General features: G+C 54.5%; 1 protein-coding gene across 4 annotated transcripts in view; it reads right to left on the reverse strand.

The window, feature by feature from the left end:
- Positions 1–475: 475 nt before the first annotated feature.
- The window catches only part of Rasgef1a (RasGEF domain family member 1A), a 92,222-nt gene continuing 76,749 nt past the window's right edge, over positions 476–15,948 (reverse strand). For all 4 annotated transcript variants that reach the window (XM_075983025.1, XM_075983027.1, XM_075983026.1 and 1 more), the window contains exons 2-13: positions 10,479–10,682; positions 8,105–8,227; positions 7,793–7,930; positions 6,830–7,051; positions 6,363–6,437; positions 5,908–6,000; positions 5,375–5,477; positions 5,217–5,296; positions 4,179–4,370; positions 3,222–3,345; positions 2,327–2,399; positions 476–2,160 (exon numbers count right to left, since the gene is read on the reverse strand). In XM_075983025.1, the coding sequence (XP_075839140.1) occupies positions 2,136–2,160; positions 2,327–2,399; positions 3,222–3,345; positions 4,179–4,370; positions 5,217–5,296; positions 5,375–5,477; positions 5,908–6,000; positions 6,363–6,437; positions 6,830–7,051; positions 7,793–7,930; positions 8,105–8,227; positions 10,479–10,676 (1,446 nt within the window). In that variant the 5' untranslated portion in view covers positions 10,677–10,682 and the 3' untranslated portion in view covers positions 476–2,135. The remainder of the gene's footprint in view (positions 2,161–2,326; positions 2,400–3,221; positions 3,346–4,178; positions 4,371–5,216; positions 5,297–5,374; positions 5,478–5,907; positions 6,001–6,362; positions 6,438–6,829; positions 7,052–7,792; positions 7,931–8,104; positions 8,228–10,478; positions 10,683–15,948) is intronic.

Raw genomic sequence — 15,948 nt, forward strand, 5'->3', positions numbered from 1 at the left:
GGTTGTGTTCTCAGGGGGAGCAGGCAGGCTGGAGAAATGGGGGCTCAGCTTCCCATTCGGGACCCGGGTTCTCTCTGTCAGCTGACGGAGCTTTGTGTGCCCTACAGTGGAAATGCCACAACAAAAGGTCCCATCCGAACTGTGTCTGAAGGAGAGCTTTATAGGGAGACACAGCAGGTGCCTGCAGGACACAGCAGCCCCACGACAAAAGATTATGACTAATATTATGAATGAGACGTCCCTAACTTAGATGATCACACACTCCATCCTTGGGCGTGTTCTTGGAAAAGGGCAGTTCTCCAACACTCACCCTGCGCATCCTTTTCTCAGCTCACACTAATCCTCTGACAGTCATTTGTCAGAATGTGGCTCCGCTGCAAACAAAACTCCTTGCTGGGGTCCCCCACTTGCATGCCTGTAGTGGATCCCCGCAGTGTTGCCCCCCAGGCTCCTTAGCACACACACAGGCAAGGGAGAAGAGCAACATGTTCTTTTATTGATGCAAGTACATCCAGTCACACCACAACTGACATCCTGCATATGGTACAGCTTTATACTCAGAGATCAGCTCCAAATACCAAAACATCAAATGAAGGGCGTATCAAATTGGGGCAATGAAATAGCAATGTAGACACTTTCTCAAGAAGGGACTAGAACCGGTGACCCCTGAAGCACACATGGACTGAAGGCTCTTAACACATGTACAGAAAATGTTCTAACATTATATTCCAAATATATAATCTCAAGTGTCCAGCCTTTATCTCAAAGACATAAACAAATCAATATGTACTATCAATATACAATCTGTCTGTACTAGCTAGAAGGTCTGAAAAGTGCAAACACACTGTGACAGGACAGTGTAACTACTTGGCTCCCAAGGCTGGGGGTGGCCACCTAGTCCACCTCCCCATGGCCTAGCTGGCCATCCCCAGGCTGTTCACAGAAGCTCCGGCAATGGAACGAACCATTCCATACTGGGCTTCTTGACAGGCAACTCCCACCCAAGCGAAGCAAATTGGTGTAGATCTCTCCAGCTGCCTGAGGGACAGAGTCACCCCACCCATGGTCAGCAAGACCCAGGGCTCAGGCCAGGAAATCAGACATGAAAGATGAACCACGCTCCCTTGTCAGGATCAGAAATACACCACTCCGTGTTGGACAGTTTGATCTGGAAGTGCTCCAGCGTGGGGGCTGCCTGGCTAGTTGTCTGAGCTTCAGATTACCCCTGGGGGGCTCCTACCAAAGGGAGGGGAAGCTGTCTGTCTGCCACACACCCATTTTTCTTTTGTGTGCACCAGCTTCAGAAGCAGCCTTCCTTCACTGCAGCGCCACGGCTCAGGAGCAGCCAGAAGCCTGACGATGCCCCCGTGCCCTCCCTATATTGTCTTAGATTCTTCTCTCTTCTAAAACACAACTGAAGAACAATTTGCCAAACATATTCTCACAGAAAATATGCTGTCAGCCATCCCCTTGCCCCTCCCAACCCCGTAAATCCCTGATAAAGGAAACTGAAAATGTAAACTTTGGAAAGCCCGTATGTAAAGGTTCCCTTCCAGAAGTGTGCACACGAGACCTCTTGGCCACTCCAGCCCTTCCTGTGGGAACCTGGTGGCCCAGGCTGCTGAGGGTGGGCTCCTTGCGGCACAGGACAGAGCTGGCTGCAGCTCCAACAATGGAACAGGAAGACTGGACCCCCAGTACCCTCTAAGGCACTAACCCCAACATCAGAGACACTGGCTGGAGAGGCGTCCGAGCAGGCAGGGCTCACATTGGTTTTGGTTGGGTTATTTTAAATTTTTTTCATAGGATGTTAATCATCAAAAGTAGAAAATAAAAATCTACATTTCATTAGAATAAGATGTTACCATGGTTACCATCTCCCATGATACTCTTTCCCGCCCCTCCCCAAAACAGGGCCCTGCCCTGTTTAAAATAAATAACAACAACAACAAAAAAAAAAAACTTCGTAAGTGCCAAAGGCTGATGCATGGAATAATTACCATTTTCTTTTTCATAAAAGTTATATACAAAATGGACCCCAACCAGTGAGGTCTCCTCCTCTCTCATCCCATATCTGTCACCATTTGAACTCGGTTCACTTGTTATGTTTCATCCGGCATCTGCAGGCTGCATCCTTAGGCTCTGTTAAGGAGGGTGGTCCTGCAGAGGGACAGAAGGGGCTGCATCAGGCTCCCTGAGCAGACAGAGGGCAGGGCCACATCTCGTCTTCAGCATCCCACCAAACTGTCCCATGGGAAGGCCAGCTTTGTTCTTGCCACACCTACCCTCTCCCTCCCTAGGCCCAGATGTACCTGGCAAGTCCTACCTGAGCGCCTTCCAGCTGTCCTTTTCCATGTGGTTCTCAGGACCTTCGCTTTCAAAGGAGGCGATGAAGAGAGCTGAGGGATGGAGAGCCCCTGAGAGCCAACATCCCCACAGGTAGGGTATAAAGAGGTGACCTTCCAGGGTCACAGTGAGGCCCAGGACAAGAGGGCTGGGAACTCTACCTGGGCCCTGACTGTCTCCTAGGGCCACCATAGGAGATCAAGGGGCCTGCTTGGGCATGAGAACAATTGCTGTGCACCTGGGGAGATGGGTTTGCTGTGCACCTGGGGAGATGGGTGTGCTGTGCACCTGAGGAGATGGGTGTGCTGTGCACCTGGAGAGATGGGTGTGCTGTGCACCTGGGGAGATGGGTGTGCTGTGCACCTGGGGAGATGGGTGTGCTGTGCACCTGGGGAGATGGATGTGCTGTGCACCTGAGGAGATGGGTGTGCTGTGCACCTGAGGAGATGGGTGTGTTGTGCACCTGAGGAGATGGGTGTGCTGTGCACCTGGGGAGATGGGTGTGCTGTGCACCTGGGGAGATGGGTGTGCTGTGCACCTGAGGAGATGGGTGTGCTGTGCACCTGGGGAGATGGGTGTGCTGTGCACCTGGGGAGATGGGTGTGCTATGCACCTAGGGAGATGGGTGTGCTATGCACCTGGGGAGATGGGTGTGCTGTGCACCTGGGGAGATGGGTGTGCTGTGCACCTGGGGAGATGGGTGTGCTGTGCACCTGGGGAGATGGGTGTGCTGTGCACCTGGGGAAATGGGTGTGCTGTGCACCTGGGGAGATGGGTGTGCTGTGCACCTGGGGAGATGGGTGTGCTGTGCACCTGGGGAGATGGGTTTGCTGCACACCTGGGAGATGGGTTTGCTGTCAAAGAGATACCCTTACCTTCCTCGCTGTAGATGGGTGCCGTGAGCAGGTAACTCTGAATCTTCTTGTCCTTCTCAAAGGGACACTCTACCTGTGTCCATGTCATGAACTCATGGATCTGTCTGGAAATTTCCCAAAATTTCTGAAAAAACAAAAACACCAACAGGATGTTCTATATGTCACCTGGATAAACGTAAAGTCAGCTCTCAGAGCCAGAGAAATGGCTCCCACGTCTGTCTACTGCTTATGCTATTAGTCCCAGCAGGAGGAAGATGCCAGTGCCAGTGCCGGCCTGGCTGACACCAGGGCAGCTTGTACAGCATCAGAGGTGGCGAAAATCCCTGAGGACACTCTGCCTTGCCCCCTGCAGAAGCAATCAGGCTGCAGCAGAGCCTATGCCTCTCCTGCATGGGGACCCAGAAGGCTCCCTCCGTGACTCCAACCTGAGACACTCCCCAGGAAGGCCCGGCACAGAGGCACCAACAGGACAAGAACCTTTCTCTTTACCGTGGCATCGGTAAATGCACAGGACCCAACAACCCCTTACTGAATGCACCTTACACTTCCCAGGTTCTGCTCCCCACCTTGGCCAGGCACCCTCAGCCCACCAGGCTGGTCTCTTACTTTCTCTGGAATTTTGCTCAAGTCCCTTCTTACCTAAATCCCTCTTCACCCCAAGTCCCTAGGGATGGCTCCTCCTCTACCTCCTTAGCAGAGACAGCACTGGTCCCAGGCCCTTGGCAACAAGCTCCATGATCTGCCGTTCCCCCCAGAAAGACAGGAGCTGCACCTCACACCTTAAGGCTGAAGAGCAGCCCTGACCCACCTGGCACATCCAGCCCTGAAGGACCTTCTAGACCTCGGGCAAGGCCTGGACACCAGCCCCTGCTACAGAGCAACTGCCCGGTAGCTGTGGTAGCACAGGAAGGCTCTGCCTGCCCCACCCATGTTGGGACCTCAAGGGGCTGGGCTCACTTTGAAGTTAATATGCCCATTGGGCAGGTGATTGGTGTGGATTTTGTGCAGAAAGTAGATGTCCTTCACAAACAGGTTGAACACAGGTATGACAATCTTCTCCCGACTGCTGTTGGCTGTCTGGGACCTCTGTGTTGCCCCCTGCAGGGCTGTACGGTAGTTGCAGAAGTTGCTGGAGGGGTCCATATGATGCTGCGGGCACAGGGAAGACAGGGTGAGTCCCTCACACAGGTGCAGGATGGCCCTCTGTGGAGTCTGAGATGACAAGTGGGGAAGGCATGGTCCCAGGGGCCCAGCAGTCAACATGAGAAGGAAAGGCCATGAGCAGCCCCTGAGCCTGCAGGCCTTGGACACAGGAGGGCCACAGCCCTGCCTGCCCAGCTCCTTCCATGTTCCTTCCATTAAAGCAGTGTTTCGCAACCTGTGGGTCATAACCCCTTTAGGGGGTCCAATGACCCTTTTATGGGGTTGCAGAAGGTTATCAGAAAAAAAAGATATTTACAATATAATTCACAACAACAGCAAAACTACAGTTATGAAATAGCAATGGAAATAATGTTATGGTTGGGGTCACCACAGCATGAGGAACTGTATTAAAGGGTCGCGGCACTAGGAAGGCTGAGAACCATTGCTTTAAAGTCTTCCTTTGCTCCAGTACACAGAGGAACGCCCCTTAGACCTCACTGCTCCACAAGGCGCAAGGACTGGGCTTTCCAAACACAAAGTAGTCTGTGATCAAAGACATCTATGTGGAACTTCAGAAGACTTGTCTGCCAGCCTCTGGGAACCCAGATGGCCCAGGGTCAGGAGATACTGACTACTCAGTGGCCAGTGTCACCTGGTTCAAGCTCTTATGATCACACCTCAGGGCTCACTTTAGGTGTTGATTCCACCAAAGCACCAAGGCCAAAGGGGAGCTCAAACACCCACCACCAACACGGATAGTCCCATGTGTGTGAGTGCCAGGAAAGATGCCACCCTCTGCTGCTGAGGACCCTCTGGACAACCTGAGATGAGAGAGGGGACAGACGCCAGTACCTCCAAGACGTCAAACTTGGCTGTCTTGACTTTGGACCATGTCTTCTTCAGCCGTGCCACTGGACTGAGGTTCATGCCAGCTGAAGGGACAGTGAGCAGAGGTCAGGGCGTGGAGAGGCAGGTGGCACAAGCAAGCCCACCTGTACCTGGATACTCACATATGATGGCCATCATGGAGTTGAAGTTCCCGATGTTGAAGCATTCTCGGGCTACATCAATGAAGAACTCCAGCATGCGGGTCCGGTGTTTCTTCTTTACCACCTGGAAACAGAGAGTCTGCCTTGGCATGGAGCCACCAAGGGACCACTAGGCAAAGGTGCAGGGAAGGCATCGGACTGTGCTGCCAGAGACCTGAGGTTGCATCTTCAGGGGACTAGATCTACGTCCTAACACTGCTTCATCCTTGTCCACAAAAGGAATGAAGGCATCTGCCTCAAAGGCCGAGGAGCACCGAACTCACTCTAATTGGCTCAGTAGTTCTGGGTACAGGAAGAGCACTCCAGGGATGGGGCCAGTAAAAACAAAAGTCATGCGAAAGAATCATTATTGTGTGTGATTCTGCTGGCAGGGGCAGGCTGAGTCCTGGTAGTGGCCACCATGTGCCCTGGGGCTGTGAGGGTAGGAGCCAGTCAGCCTTGCTGAGATGGTGAGAGAGGCCATCTTACCCAGACCTGCTATGGTAGGAACTTACCCGGCACACCTCGGTAGCCACCAGCATGCTTAAGCAGTTGAACCAGTTGTCATAGGCCTCCAGACTGTAGGTCTTAGTCATGTCTCCTCGGCACTAGAGGGACAAAGAGTGTCACAGGGAGCCGTGGGGACCTTGCTTGGACAAGCCAGTCACTGTGGCTGGCCAGGTCCCAGGACCAACGTGTGATGTGGACCATGCCTGCCTGCTCCTTAGCTGTTGGACAGGCTAACCCATCAGTCCAAGGACACACCGCTCTGTAGAGTCATCACTAGCTCCCATGATAAATCGCGGGAAGACCATAGCCGCACCTACTGGGGGGCATGGCCCGGTACACCAAAGTTCAAACCACACACTAAGTAGGACCTGCACCCAACCTGTGGGGCGAGGGAACGGAGCAAGTGTCAAGCTCAGCTAGGCCAGCTCACAGCCGTGGCTGCCAGAGCGTGTCCACTCACCCTGTGGTTGTCCAAGGAGTCCATGTGGCTGATGATCTGCATGAGGTCCTCGGGGCGGATGCTATTGACCCTCTCCTGCAGCGAGAGACAAGGAGGAGAGGCTCAGAGCTTCCAGGGAGCAGGACAAAGATTGCGGGAGCAGAAAGAGCCCAGCCAGGGCAGAAACTAGCTCTTTCCAGGCCGCTCCTGTATCCTGGGGCCACCAAGGGCCAGTGTTACCGTCCCCCCTTCCACTCATACAAGGAGGCCACACTCTTACAGACCCAACACCAGATATGGAAATATCCATTGCTCTAGTGGAGACACAACTAGCCTATGGCAGTAGTGGCGAGAGCTGGCATGCTCGCTTCCCTAGCACAGCCCAGGTGGAGCAGCAGGGAGGTATCCTTGCAGCACCCAGTGTCGAAGCAATGCCAAGTGTGGCCCAGCCCCACCCTGTACCGTACAGAGCATGCAGCGGCACTCACCAGTTCGATGTGAGTCAGCTGCTGGGCCAGCACCAGGGGGTCACTGCACACACCCAGGATGTCTTTCTGGGCGGCCGGTGGCTTGGCCTTAAGGATAGGCCCTTTGTCCACGACCGGTGACCGGAGCTTCTCTCGAAGCTCCTGGAGCTGGCTTCGAGCAGCCAGGGATAGCAGCAAACTTTGTATCATTTGGGCAATGGCTTTCTTCACTGTGCCATTCTCCTGTGGGGTGGGGGTGGGGTCAGGACTTCATCAAGGTGCTGGAGTGGATTGGCAACATGACCACCACCACCACAGAGAACCATCTCCCTTCTAGGGCTGTGTCTGGCCTCAGTTCCCGCCTCCTATTTAAGCCTACAGATACCTTAGGAGCCTGGATGACAATGTGGGCCACAGAGCAGCTACCTGGACTCAGGGATTTAGTGGGCCGTCCTGTTAGGGGAGGGGCAGAAGGCAACTTTCCCAGAGGTTGTCAGCACAGCTGTTGCTCCCTGCTTCCCATAGCAGGAGGAACCCAGAAGGCAGCAGGAAGGGTTTTGTCCCTAGCTGTGGTGTCCTAGACTCCCTAACCTCTCAGGAGTCTCTCCCCAGGCTCCCCTACCCAGCAAACAGGAGCTACCAAGCATGGGGTTCTCCATCTTAAGGAGAGGCCATACAGCTCCTCAGTTCTGTTTCTACCAAGTCCAAGACACGTCTGGGAGCCGGGAAGAGCAGACAGGTTCCTAGAGCTACCCAGAGACCCCACCCAGGCACAAGGGCGCTGAGACCAGGACGGAGGCAGTAACTGCTGTGGTAATGCTGGTCCACCCAGCCCATGGCTGGCCTGCTAAGCTGTTGTCTGTGGGTTCTACCCTCTTAAGGGTCGCAGGGAAAGGAACCACATATGCGGATATTCCTGCTGAAACTGCCCCCGCCACCAAAAATACCCAAGAAGCCTGGCAAAGGACCAAGGGGGGACCTCACCTCATCGCACTGAGTGACCCGGTGCGCAATGGCCTTCAGCTCAGCCATGGCCTTTTCATCCTGGAAGTCGTAAGGGAAGGCCTCTGTCCACTCCTTCAACAGCTGCACAATCTTGGTAGAGAAGGACTTCAGCTTGGCCTGGACAGTGGGGGAATGTGTAAGACTCCCAAGTCAGAGGGAACCATAAGGTGGCAATGGTCCAAGCTACTCTCTGCCTTAGGGCCAAGTCCTTTCCCAGGCCCTGTGCTGGGCCTCCAGGCTGCCCCGTACCCTGACCAGAGACGAAGGGCCACCGTCCCCTCTGTGGCTTACCTTCTCAGGCCCAGCCTCCAGCTGCTGCCTCTGCTCCAGGCAGATCTGTCCTACTCGGGCCAGAAGGTCATGAGGGGGCATGAAGACGCGAGAACTCAGGAGAAACGTGAAGATGTATGTCCTCTGAAGGAAGGAGGGGGTGAATGACAATCGGACTGCTGCCACAGGGGTGCCCAGTTGGACCTGGCCTGGCTTCTCCCAGGCCATCACCCTGGGCCTTTGCTTACATGGTTTCCTTTATCTTACACGACCCTGTTTCTTCTACTGTTACGTCTGCACACCTAGGAGACACCGTTCTGCTGGAATTCTTCCACCATGATGGGGGTTCTCCAGGCCTGGTCCAAGCCAGACTGAAAGGCTTAGGTGACACAGCCTGGGGCCAATGGTTCTCATGCCTTGTGTCTCCCGTGGGTCAGTTGCTACAGAATCTTCACAGGCTCCTTCACAGGGCAGGTGGGACTGCAGGCTGGGATCCGCTGTGGGACTCTACCCCACTTGGACCTCAATCCACCCCCATTTGGCTGCTGTACACTGGACTATCCCTATCCCTAGGCCCCAACTCCACGCCGATAGGACAGGAATTTACCTGCTCAAGCCTAAGGCCAGCTGGGCTAAGTCAGTAGGAAGTGCACACAGACAGAAGGAGGGCATGTTCATGCCATAGGAACAAGCAAAGCTCCTAGAGGGAGCTCCCTGGGACACTGGGTATTCCTCTGACCCTGTAAACCTGCTGTGACCTGTCCCGGGCTGTACAGCGTGAGTTCCCAGGACCCTAACCAACAGGTGAGACCCTCAGGGTCCACCTGACAAGTAGATGACTCAAACATGTAAGGAAAAGCTCCTGGCCATCTCCAAGGAGTGGAAATCTGGTGTGTGTTCATGGCATGCATGTGTTTAGCATGTACCCGGGGAGGAAAGATCAGGAACTCTGGAGAAGAGCTAATGTACTGTGAGACTCCCCTCTCTACTTCCTGACCGGGTACCCACTTCCTGGGAACCTGGGAGGGGTGGCATCCCAGGGCACAATGTCCTGAGAACTGGCTGACAGCATGCTGAGGCCCTCTGTGATGGCCCATATGGGAATCTGTCCTTGCTTTGGCACAAGACCATGGCTCCATATCATAGTCAGTGTTGAGAGACTGTGGCCCTGCCCTCCTCTCGGCTCTGTCCCAGTCTCCCGGCAGCCATTTCTGTGCCAACACCATCGTCAGCCCTAACTAGTCTCAGACGGATGGAGGACTGGGAAGGTTTGTCATCACAGAGCCCCGGGAGGGCAGGGATGGCCTTGGAGGTGGAGAAGCCAAGATGGCCCAAGCACTGCCCTTCTGAGGCAGCTAGAGGGACTGCAGCAGTGGCTTAGCAGTCAGGAGCACCAGCTACTCTTCCAGAGGGTTCAATTCCCAGCACCCTCCTGGAAGTTTGTGGCTATCTCTAACTCTAGTACCAGGAGGTCCACACATAAACACAAGTAAAATATCCATACACATAAAAATTAAAAAAAATAAGATAGCTGGGCATGGAGGCACACGCCTTTAATCCCAGCACTTGAGAGGCAGAGGCAGTTGGATCTCTGTAAGTTTCAGGCCAGCCAGACCCACATAATGAGACCCCATCTCAAAAGACCAAAAACAGAAAAAGAAAAAAGAAGCAGCAAGAGAGTAGCTGTTCCTCCTACCCTGAATCTGACCACCAGGACTCTGAGTGTCTGCCCTGAGACAGATGGACAGAGGCTGCTCAGATGGACAGGGGCTGCAAGGAATGAACACGGGCTGCCCGGATGAACAGGGCCTGCTCAGATGGGACAAGCCTGCAGAGCCACTCTTGCTAAGAGATGTCATCCATCGGAGGAGGACGGAAAAGCCAAACATGGTGAGATAATGTCTCCTCGGTTCCCTTCCCAGAACGCCCGATGTCTCCTCAAAATGGTGAGGAAGACGGTTTTGAACTACTGATGAGCAGCGAAAGGGCTCTGGTGTTCACACACCTCGGAGAAAGGTGGCTCTTCTCCCTGCAGCACTGGTGCTTCGGTTCAGGATGGGCTCCAGGAAGTAGTCTGGACCACCAGGTCACAGGACCCCCATGCTGGCCTTACCCTTCAAACTCTCTTCCTCCAGGGGCAGGCCCTTTGTATGTCTTTGTTTCCTACACGTCCTCCCTTATTTTCCCCTGCTTGGGGGCAGCAGGGGAGTCACTGCAGCTTCTGCTAGACAACACTTTCACTGCAGAGTAAAGGTGGATGAAGGCCCAGGAGGCAGCACTGGCCCTGCTGCTCTGCCCAACTCTAAGCCCCGCCTGGGCCTCCCTCTCCTCCCGGAAGCAGCCTTCCTTGAAGCCCAGGGCACCCTCCAGCTCCCCCAAGATCCGAGGCACTCACATCAGGGTAATAGTCCACCGTTGGGACTAGGTGCTCCATCAGGGCCTCCAAGGATCCAGAAGTGAGGCGTCCATCTTGGAAAATGAGGTCCCTGGAGCCGTTGCTGGCCCCACCTCCTCTTTCCCCCATGCCGGGCTGCACCTGTCTGTTACAGTTGGGCCCAAGGATGCTGGAGAAGACCACAGATGTCTGGGGCATAGCTTCCTGGGGAAGAAGAAGAAGAGTGTGAGCTCTGTCCTGGATGGCCGGCAGCCTACACACATCTGTCTAGTCTGGGTGCATGGAAGGATGACGAGAAGCCCAAAGGAGAGGCTGCGGGGCAGGCAGCTCGGTGGTCCCCCAGGCACTGCAGATCTGATGAGAATTTTTCTAACACCCACTTCGTGCACACCAGATCTTACTCCAGGGACCCCGACTCAGTGTAAGTTCTCTGTCTCCTAATCATGGACCTCCGAGGACCATATCCAGGAGGAGAATAAACTCTAGGGCAAGTCCAGGGAGTCTGTCGTCAAGACAGCCCAAGTGAGGAAGTGTGAACAATGGATGTGGTTTGGATGGATGTGGCGATTAGCTATGCTGCTCCTGAGGATAACCAAGGAGCATCCTTCAGGGCAGCAGATGCCAACTTCCTGAGGCTGATGCATGTGGAGTTTACTGGATTAGTAGGGATAGTGGTCTGAGAACTGGGTTAATCAATGCATGCTGTAGGGCTGGTGTATTGTGCTACTGCTGCTGGAGTTGAGAGTCTGCTCTGCGCAGAGGAGCTAAGGGATATGACAAGAGAGGCCTTTGGAAGTTGATAGTCTGATTTTGCTGGAACACGGGGAGGGCTTGTCTAGTCAAGTAGCAGCAGAGAGGAGGGGAGCGGAACTGACCTTGGGTACGGTGAAGAACCACTAAGCCTGAGCCTCTTAACAGCGTGACAGAGGGGAGCAGACAGGGTCTGGGGAACATCTGTAACTTGCTTCTGGACATGTGAGATCGGATGCTGAGGCAGGCAGGGCAGCATCCTGGTAGGACTGTTTACTGTGGATGGCCTGCCTTACAAGATCCCTACCTCATAAGCAGCTGAGTCTCTGTTAAGGCAGCAGCAAATCAAAAGCCCCCTGGACTTCGGTCTCCCTGCTGCCCAGAGTAGCCAGCTGCGGTGGTTTGAACGAAAATGACCCCAAAGGCTCGTGAGTTTGAATACTTGAACCCCATTTGGGCGAACTGTTTGGGGAGGATTAGGAGGCACGACCTTGTTAGAGGCAATGCATTACTGGAAGGGGGCTTTGAGGTTTCAAAAGCCCACACCATTCCCCGTGAGCTTTCTCTGCCTTGTGGTTGAGTCTCAAGACGCGAACTCTCAGCTACTGTCCCAGCACCATGTCTGCCTGCTGCCAGGCTCCCCGCTATGATGGTATGGGCTCACCCTCTGAAACTGTAAGCCCCAAATAAACTTTCTTCTATAAGTTGCCTTGGTCATGGTGTCTTAACATAGCAACAGACAAGTATCAGACACACCAGCCAACTGGGGACCAGGACAGTGCAGGATTTGCCTGGGAGGTGCTACTGAAGCCTGATCCTGAAGGCATATCCTCCCCATGTCCGCTAGAGGGCGCTACCCACAGTGCTAGTCTCTCCTCTCATCCCGGGGTTGCAGGTGGACACAGGGCACTGGCGGCTCAGAGCAGAGGGAGGCGGCAGACCATCCAGCCACAGTGAAAACCACAGGCAGCACCTGAAGGGTTTGGAGACGTGGCTCCGCGCCAGCACAGCACCCACCTCACAGGCCCAAAGTCCTCCCTTGATCTGAGGTTCAGAAAGCGGTGAGAAAGACCCCGCACTTCCCCCGGCTCTGTGAGCCCAAATACAGGGCTTGGTGCCAGCAGTGTAAATGCATACACGGCAGAGTCACACTTGCCTCAGTTTCTCCACTGGGCAAAACAGATAATAACCATGGCTACTTGACTTCCATTAAGTCATTGACTTTACAGAGGGCTACCACACACACACACACACACACACACACACACACTCAGACACAATCACATACACACACACCCCTCCACACCCACATAATCACACACAACTACACTCACACAATCATACACAATCACACACACCCCTACACACACACACACACACACACCACTGTACAGCAATGACCTCTCCCAAGAGGCAATAAGAAGTAGGCAGTGAACCCAGCTTACCTGACAGGGAAACCTAAGGTTTCCTTGGAATTCTTGAAGAAAAAAAAAAGCATTTTGCCACACACAAGTGCAGAAACTCAAGCAAAGTCTCAGGACAACGGGGGAGGATCCCATACCAGAATGCACCCCTTAAGGTTCAGGCAATCGATAGCCCCACGCCTGGGGTACCTCACACCTGTTAGGTGTGCATCATTTTCAGGCCCAGCCTGGCTCTGCTGTATCAGACACACGGCGGCAAGTTTGATACTGTGTCCCAATGAGTTTGCCAGGGACCCCTGGGTCAGGTCTGTGGTCAAGTCACAAAACTGAGACCAACTGAGGTAGCGTGCAAATAAAGAAACCCCGAGAAATAAGGTGCAGGCTGAGGCTGCATCTCCAGGAGGCCTGGCTGCCTTCTCCAGCCGACCCATGAGGCCAGGGGAGGCTGCACGTGGGCTTTTGTGTCCTTCTCCAGGCCCAGCATGGTCCTCAGTGGCCATCTATACAACCTACACTGGTGGGCTCTCGTCACCTGCAGCATCCCTGCAGGCCTCAGGGTCTCACAGAGGTCTGGGTGAACCCCAAGTTCACACAGTGCTGCACGGCAGGTGACTAGGAGGTGGTAGCCGTGGCCAATAGCACCTCCATACCCCACACCACTGGAGCTTTCCTCCACAGAGCAATGGGAACTTTGGACAAGAGGTGTTATTGAGGGCAGGGATGGGGGCATAAGCTCTACCTTCCCACTAACCACAAGGACCCTGGTGAACCCCCATGGCAAGGCTATATTCAGCCTGCTGGGAGAACCAGAGCCGGGCGGGGGCTGCCTGGGTCTCCATATGCTGTGATTCTGCAGTTACAGAGGGGACAGTGAGATTTGCTGCCTTTAAAGAGAGAAGTCTGAGAAACCGATAGAATTCCCTGGAGGCAGCCATGGTTCCCAAAAGGCTGAGATACCCCACCCTGGGAATCTGAAGTCTGCAGGAACTGCCTGGAGGGAACACATGGCAGAAGCTAAGACAAGGCTTTGTAAATGACTGGAAGTGGTGGCACCAAGTCATCTCACTCATTCTGAACTGTCCTGCCACTCTTCCCTGACAGCTCGCACAGAGGCCACGTCACGGCCGCAGGTCCCACAGACAAGTGAAGGAAGCCAGAATGCAGGGACAGCTAGCAGTAAATGCAGGAGGACACAGGCCTGCGCTGGGATCCTCAGCCTCTGGGAGTCTCTGGGCAGAACAAGCAGACTTCTGAGGTCTGTTAGGAAGCCAAAGAGCCCCTTATAGGGTGCCTGCATGACAGGCCATTGATTGATGCCACTTGCAGGCCACAGGCGCACCCGTGACACAGTGAGCCCACCCTGCGTGGATTCTCCAGAACATCTAACGGGGTCCTCCGCCGCAGCAAGAGCACCTGGTCTTGTTAGAAAGGCAAGATCTTGTTCCAGACCTGAATCTGTCTCTGACCAAGACACAGGGGTGACTCTTGCGTGGGTAAACAGAAGGCCAGGGAGTCTACCCCTTGCACACGGCAGCCTCCAGTGCCCCGGGTCAGCTAAATGAGGGTCCTGCCATCGTGGTGTTCACTGGCACACAGGGACTTTTTAAAGCCACCTTGCTCAGTTCTCACACCATCTGGGGGCAAACTTGGCTCAGGCATTTCCTGAGGGTTTCTAGGTACAAAAGAGTATCAGTAAGTTCCCTGCAAGGCTCCTAGCTCACCCAGCCAGAGGGAGTCTAGGATAGACGTGTACTGGGCTGGCTTCTGAGACCCACCTCCGCCTCTGCCCCTAGCCCGGGTCACACTCCAGTCCCTATGTGCATGGGGAAAGGCTATGCCGAGGCTGGCTTCACCATTCCTCAGCCCTTCTCCTCTGTTCAGCAAGAAAAGAAGCACCTCCTAATTACAGACCTAATCAGCTCAGCAGAGCGCCTCGCAGTCAGACAGAGCAAGTGACTCACTGTCTTGCGGCAGACAGCCCTTGAAAGCTTCTTGATTCCCACGTCAAGCCAGGTGGTGTGAGGGCAGGTCCTGGGATCCAGGCTGCTAATCTACTGGAAGGATCTCTCCTGCCCAGAGGGGGGGAGAAACTCTTTCCATGCCTGGGTTTATTGGGCTCTCTGGAGCCACCACGGAGGAGTTCTCCTAGCCTGAAAGGAACTGAGGTTGAGGGAACAGACTATATCCATGAGACCTTCAGGGAGGAGCGGGCATGGAGGGCTTCCTGGCAGAGGGGAGCCCGAGAAGCCCTTGGCTGCCACCAAAATGGATGAGTTTCCGGCTGGCCAGGTGGCCAGAGGTGAGACAGTCAAACAGACCATGCCTAGGCTCCCCTGCCACCATACCTCACCACAGCCCTTCCCTTCCCTCCTCACCACAGCCCTACTCTTCCCTCCTCACCATAGCCCTCCCTTCCCTCGAGGCTCAACCACGGTTTCCATTGAGCATTCTTTTTCTGATTATGAAGTGGTTCCTGGGCCTTGCTGCCAGACTCACTCTTGCTGTCCCTCCCAGGACCAGCACAGATGGCACACACTTCCTTGGGGTGCTCCCACCTAAGACCATCCGTGCCTCGTTTCCTAAGTCCTCTCCTGTGACTGCAGGTCCAAGGCCAGCACATGGGAGACAGCTTGGGATGGCGAGTCAAGAATAGTACCTGATTCCACACCTGGGGTAAAGCTTCCAGGCTTCTCTGAGCCAAACGGTGTAGTGGTGGTCCCCGAGTCAGGGCATGGCCTCTGACCTCGGGCTGCAGAGCCATCAATACACACCAAAGCACTTGCTGACCCATTCTGGATGCACACAGCAGAGCCTGGGGCTGCAACAGATAACACCTTCTACACCTGTGTGCACATTTCAAGGACACAGACCAGGAAGAAGATTCCAGCCCCTCACTCTAGCTAGTCAAACACTCACAGCTCTGCCAAAGACACCGTGTGGTATGCAAACACACTCCCCTCTCTACACACTCTGCTGCTGTTCCCCTGGGACCACACAACAAAGTGCTCACACACAGACTTTCACTCCAGTTTAGATCCCCGGGGACCCGGGACCCAGAGGAGAGCAATCATTGTTTCGCTTCTGTGCCCCTCCAACACCCAGAACATGCTCGCGGTGACAGCTCCGAAGTGTCAGGAGGGACGGGTGGGGAGCCCCACACTTCGCCAAGAGCCAGCTCCCCTCCAGCTGATAGCAGCCGTCATTCTGTCTTCGTAAGCCTCTGGACCACAACTGCAGACTGCACCATGGACCCCTGACTGTAGGAAACATAGTAGGGGTGTGTGTGGAGGATGGCT

The sequence above is a fragment of the Microtus pennsylvanicus genome, chromosome 8 (assembly GCF_037038515.1).
Source record: "Microtus pennsylvanicus isolate mMicPen1 chromosome 8, mMicPen1.hap1, whole genome shotgun sequence".
Taxonomy (NCBI): domain Eukaryota; kingdom Metazoa; phylum Chordata; class Mammalia; order Rodentia; family Cricetidae; genus Microtus; species Microtus pennsylvanicus.